We start from the raw sequence: 6,073 nt of genomic DNA, 5'->3' as shown, positions 1-6,073 counted from the left end.
GTCGTCCTTGCTTTTATCTTCTCTGGCGTAGCCACACCTCTATCTCATCCCTTCACTCGGCCTCTTCGCTCTCTCTTCTCCTAAGTCGCACCCGTCACCCTCTCAGTTTTCTCGCTCTCTTCCATTATTTATCTCACATCTGTCGTTGTCCATCCTTTTTCTTTCATCTCTTCCTCCGCCCATCCCCTTTTTTCTTTCTTTCTTTCTTCCGGCCCTGTGCTTTTTGCTCCGCCCGCCCTCTCTGCATAATATTCTCCGTGTCAGCTTTGCCTTGCCTTGCCCTGCCCTGCCAGGGTTCATGTGCATCCCCTCCTCCTTCAATGAATCCTAATCTCCACTCATCTCGTGAGGGAGATCTCGTATCCGTTCCGCTGTCGGGTGACCCTTCCATGACCGTCGCCCATCACCACCATCAATTGGAAGCTTCGCCTGACCGAAAAAAAAAAAGAGGCACTTTGGCGCGACCACGACGAACGACGAACGACCACAGCGATTCACGGCCCCTCTTGTGTCGACAGAGATCAGGTGGGGGGTCGTCCTGCAAATGAAACCCTGGCTTTTGGGAGAGAGTGGTCATGCTTTCACCGATCCATTTTTGCTTTCCCTCCCCCCCTCCTTTTCCCTCTTCCAAACCACCACCACCACCCCATCAGCTCTGTTCAATTGGTCTGCCGTTCGTGTGTCGAGGTGTGTGTGCGAGTGTAAGAACAACCTTCGATTCACTTTTGTCCCCCCCCTCCTCCTCCTCCTCCTCCATCCTCTCCTGGATGCTGTCATTCCAGTGTCTCTTTTCTGCCCTTGTGTCATCGTGTTTGTTTTGCCGCCCTTTCTCAACCCGTTTCAGCTTCCCTTTTCTCTCTCTCTCTCTCTCTCTCTCTCTCTACTTTTTGTTTTCCTTCTCTCCAATGTCCTGATGTAGTTGTTTGGCTTTGCTTTTTTTTCTCTCTTCTTCATATACTTCGTATTCTGGACAGGCAAACAAAATGAACATTTTCCCACTTTTGAGAAATATTCATCAGACCCGATCGGATTTGGTGCGGTATTTTGAACCATCGAATGCGACTTTTTCCTATCTCTTGCAGGTTGCCATCGTCGTCGTCATTGTCCTTTGGCGTGATCCTTCGACCGCCTTCGATGTTCATCTCCCCCCCCCTCGCGCCCCTTTCATTTTTGAAAAAACCAAAACCCAAAACGAAATTACCACAATGCAGTCACACACCACGCACATGCACATGCGCATGCGCACGCATACATCAATGCTCATCCCCTTGATCATGTCTTTGTTTTGCGTGTCTCTTGGCTTGCCTTGGACCGACGGGCCTCTCCTCCAACTCCTCCTCCTCCTTCTCGATTCCTTCTCGATTCCTTCTCGATTCTTTCAGTCCTGTTTACTCCAGTTGCCGCCGTGCCGGCTTCGTTTTGACCTCTTCTTGGCTCTAGACCCAACCATTCCTCATATTGACTCATGCCAAGCAGCGAGTGAACCCATTTCGCGGGGGAGAATGTCGGATAGAGAGGGGCCGTACTTGGTTCACACCCCGAGACTCGGTTGCTGTGCAGCAGTGTGCGCTGAACACAGCGATCGATCTCTTTCCTGCCCCTTGCACCTTCTCCCACGCTTCTGGACCCTTCCGCCAAAAATACACCCCCGCTCGTTGACATGAATGTCACCCAATCCTTGCCTTCACCAGAGCGGGAGGAGAGCGAGTGCGGATGCAGCACGGACGCGGCCAGACAAGACACATCTCTATATTGCACAACAACAAATCATCGGAGGGAATGAGGGTAGGGAGAGGGGAGAGGGGATAGCGGAAGGACGAGAGCGGACAATCTCAAGAAAGAGACAAGCAGAACGCAAGGTCGCCGGTCGATGCAGGAGAGATGCCTGTTCAGCAAACACCGACGAGTCCCCCGGTTGCTGGCTGACATGGCGCGGCGTTTGAATGCCTCGACATCGCCTCGTTCACTGGGCAACACACGATGTGCGGGATGAACGAGCCTTGACCACCTTCTCGTTTTGCTCCTCATCTCCATCCTCCTCATCTTCCACATCATCGTTGTCCCCGCCCTCGTTATCGCCATTTGCTTCATTTCCATCGCCGTTTCCCGTCTCATCCTTGGCTTCTTCCTTGACAAGTTCATCGCCCTCGACCTCAGCCTCGGCATCGCCATCGTTCTTGCTTGCCTCTTCGGCGTCCTCGTTGTTGGAGCGCTTGGGGTTGCTGTGCGACTCCTCTGCGGCGCCTTCGTCGGTAGCCACGCCTCCTGCAGCCAAATCGACGCGCTCAAACTCAACAACGAGCTCGCAGTGCTTGGTGTGGGGGAAGAGATCCACTGGCTGGGCTCGCACGGGACGGAAGGGCGCATCGGGGAACTTGTTCGAGATAGGGCGGCACAGGCTGCTCGGGCGGAGGAAGGAGGAAGATGCAGGTTCACGTCCACAGGGTCAGAGGCATTGTGTCGAGGCTGACCTACCATGCCACTCCCTGCCCAAGCATCCGAAAGCCAGGTCTCCACTATCGCCGCCATCCCAACTGAGGGGATCGGAACAGGGACAGCCATAGCCATCGCAGCAGGAGTGGCGGCATCGACGACATCGATGACATCGATCCCGCCTCCGTTGATGCGCGGGCTACTCGAGTACTCACTCTGCAAAGTTCTGGGTGACGGCGTTGGCATCGCACGAAATATAGATCAGTCGCTTGAGCGCTTTGCACTCACGGATCGCCTTGATGACCTTGGCGTGCATGCCAGCACGAGGCGGGTCCAAGACGGCAACGACATTGTCGCCGGGGCTGACGTGCTCGGCAAACACCTCGCTCATGGCTTCCTCGGCGGGTTTGGCGATGTAAACGACATTCTCGATTCCTGCACAAATGACACGTACTCGTCAGCGGCCACTCGATATAATCCATGACACTCGGCGATGCGTTGAGACAATGCAGCGGTATTCCGCAGATCCCGCTCGCTTTCGTCGACACAGCAACCCCCGCATCTCGCAGGGCTATCGTATCGTTCCCTTGCGTCCCGGCGGCGCTCTTACCGTTCTCGGCGGCATTCGCCTTGGCATCCTCCACAGCTTGCTGGACAATCTCGACACCAATGACCTTCTTGACCTGGCGGGCCATGGTCAGTCCGATCGTTCCGGTTCCGCAGCACAGATCGAGCAAGACGGTATTGTTGTTCTGGGCCGAGGTGCCGGTCCCCTCGAGCCTGCACCATTTTCGAACGAGGCTGAAGAGCTGCTCGGTTGCCAGAGTGTTGATCTGGAAGAAAGCCGTGGGGGAAATGCGGAAGCTGCAGCCGCGACGACCAGGGGGAGGGGGCAGGGAATGTAAGCTTGCGTTGTCGGGGGGGGGGAGACGAGTTCAACGACTCGATGGCGAGACGACATACCTCGTTCCGAGGAGCTTCTCGTGCACAACACCAGGACCATGGAGCACTTCATAAGGAGTCTTTTCATGGAAGCCGTTGAAGGACTCGGCCGATTGCTGTGTGGGCAAGCGTGGAAGCAAAAGCAAGGCTGGCGGGTCAGCTTCGCAATCTGCGTGGTCAAGGATTCCGGGGAATCGCATTTCATTCTGGAGGGGCGGGGCGGGAGGCGAGACGACCACTTTCACGAAGAGCTTGGGCTCGCACCTGAGCCAAGATTGTAGTAATCTCAACGTCACCGGTTGCTGCGCTTCCAAGTAGATGTTGCTTGTAGGCCTCAAGTTCCTTTTGGATGTTATCGGGGGTGACTCCGACAGGGTTCACCTGGACGACAACCATGTCTGGGAGACGTTTGGTTAGTGATGGGGTTGATCTGAGCCACCTTATCGTTTGGAGAGGCGAGCACGAGCACGAGCCATTCTTGTCCAGCCCAGGCTCTCTCATGCATGCTGCCACGTTGAGAGAAGCTCGTCCAGCCCGTCCATTGTGGCAATACATACTCTCTCCGGTAGAGTGCGTTCTGACCAAGAGGGCTCGCCAGAACCCGGTGTGCTCCACGCGATCGTAAATCGGGAGCTGCGACTTGCGGATGTATGCTTGAGTCTCGCTGGCGATGTGCTTGGCGGGCAGCGAAATGTGCAGGCTCTCGGCGGGCTCCTGTGAGATGCAAGCCAGTGCCGAGAGAGCCCGTCGGGGAAGCGAGCATGGATGAGGAAAGATGACGTGGCGCGGCGAATGCAGAGAGGCAAGATACGACGGGGACAGTCAAGCGATGAGGCCCGATGGCACTGTGCGGCTGCATTTAGTCGATGACATCGTTACGCACCAGGACGGTAGTGCAGCCCTTCTTGAAGAGACCAGTCAGGAAACCAACGACGGCTTCGCCCTCCTGGTTTCTGCCCATGGAGAACTCGCACTTGGTTCTGTAGTCGCGCTCGACTGGCGACGGGATGATCGGCAGGATCGGGCAGAGGTTCTTGTGTGTCTGGATGCTGCATAACACGGTTTGCGTTGTGTCGGCCAGTCAGTCAGAAAAAGAAGCATCGAGTCGCCCCGCAGCGTGGCGAGTGGTGCTGGAATCGAGGACCTTTGAGCACTGCGCGTGGCGAGTGGTGCTGGAATCGGGGACCTTTGAGCACTGCATCCTGATGCGAAAGCGACGATGCGGCTCCGCGATACTCACGCCGACTTGACCCAGGCAATGCTGTTCTGGGCGCGCGGCGAGCTGTCCTTGGCATAGACATAGTCCTGCATCTTGCGCTTGAACTTGCCCAGGGCCCGACCCATCTCTTGAGCCTTCTCGTCCAGCTGGACCGGGTAGCTCTTTCGCCAAAGCGGTGTGACCTGGTCGGCCAGGACCTCTGCGGGAGTTCTGTCGTCTTGAATGTTGCTCTCTCTTGCGGGCCGCTATCAACAAACGATTTCCGCCCTCGCGAACGTTAGCTCAGGCATGCGATAGCAGCGAGGGGGCGGGGCGGGAGAGAGACGCCGTTCGCATGGATGTGGCGGGACTCGACCGTATCTGCTGCTGTGGAAGTGCATGCCGGGAATGAGAACCCACCCGGTCATCGCGCAAAACCGTCTCGGTAGCCCTGACGATGTTGCCCTTGATCTCCTGGCCGTCGATCAGCTTGATGGAGGCATCCCTGAGCGCAGTACTCTGTCGAGAGGATCAGGCAGGTACACGTTTGGGGTATGAGAATCCGGAGGACGGTGTGTGTCCGTTTGTATGCAGCTGCCTGGGTTGGGCCGAAGCTGTCCTGGCCTGCAGCGGACTGGGCATATCGCTGACACCAAAGCAACAGCGACAACTGCATTGGCACTGGCATCAGCCAGACGGCCGGTGTATATACCTCAAAGCTCACGAAGGCGTAGCTCCATCCGGGGGCCTTTTTGATTTTGTGGTGCTTGACCCTGGGATGGCAGAGGATAGATGGCGTGTTCAGTTGCATGACAGTGTCGTGCGCACTCGCTCTTGCATTCTCTGTCCCAGCGCTGCTCTCTGTGAAGAGAGGGGTGGCTCCTGGACCGATGCCATCGGCACTTGGAGGAGACCCAGGGGGCTGGCGGACGTGAGGCTCCCGTAATGCAAAACGGCGTCCGTCCGATTCGATTCGGGGGGCGGATTAAAGGGACTGATTCTGTCCGGGTACCCAAGCCGGTGCGACGGCACCAATGCTCTGGCTTACCCCCACTCGACCAGATACTTTGCGAGGGTTTCGGCGTTGGTGTGCTGTGGCAGCTCGGAGACCCGGAGACGAGGGTAGGGTTCTCTGCGATTGCCGTCGCCGTCGCGGTCGGTGTCGCCGGGCCTGGGCTGGTCGTCGGACTCGGCGTGGCCATCGTCGTGCTTGAGCTTCTTGGGCTCGTCCTCGTGCTGCTCGCTGCTGAGTCGTCGCTTGGCGGGGCCCGTGCTGGCTTCCAGAGACATGGCTGGTGGGGATCGGATCGGATCGGATCGGATGCGTTCGCTGCGATGGAGGTGGGCAGACAGACGGATGGACGGTGCTGCTGCCTTCTGCGTCTCGGCGATCAGGTTGTGTCTCGGGACTGGACTTTTTTTCGGGGTGCTGTGTGTGTGTGTGGCCGGTCTCGCCGGGGTCCCGCAAGGGGCTCTCGGCGGCTCTCGGCGGCTCTCGCC

The 6,073-nt window shown here is 57.4% G+C and overlaps 1 protein-coding gene across 1 annotated transcript; it reads right to left on the bottom strand.

The window, feature by feature from the left end:
* Positions 1 to 1,718: 1,718 nt before the first annotated feature.
* Positions 1,719 to 5,952, bottom strand: BJ171DRAFT_503819 (S-adenosyl-L-methionine-dependent methyltransferase). The gene is made up of 11 exons (XM_053110898.1): positions 5,622 to 5,952; positions 5,286 to 5,346; positions 4,994 to 5,092; positions 4,616 to 4,839; positions 4,259 to 4,424; positions 3,933 to 4,089; positions 3,640 to 3,773; positions 3,397 to 3,491; positions 3,044 to 3,297; positions 2,649 to 2,868; positions 1,719 to 2,399 (listed from the first exon to the last, which is right to left on the bottom strand). Exons 1-11 carry the CDS (start codon positions 5,861 to 5,863, stop codon positions 1,964 to 1,966), a joined length of 2,088 nt encoding a protein of 695 aa, XP_052966921.1. The 5' UTR covers positions 5,864 to 5,952; the 3' UTR covers positions 1,719 to 1,963.
* Between the last annotated feature and the right edge of the window lie 121 nt (positions 5,953 to 6,073).

Source organism: Polychytrium aggregatum (genome assembly GCF_025602895.1).
Source record: "Polychytrium aggregatum strain JEL109 chromosome Unknown BJ171scaffold_17, whole genome shotgun sequence".
Taxonomy (NCBI): domain Eukaryota; kingdom Fungi; phylum Chytridiomycota; class Chytridiomycetes; order Polychytriales; genus Polychytrium; species Polychytrium aggregatum.
The sequence above is the reverse complement of the archived record's forward strand: the minus strand, read 5'-3'. Positions and strand labels throughout refer to the sequence as shown.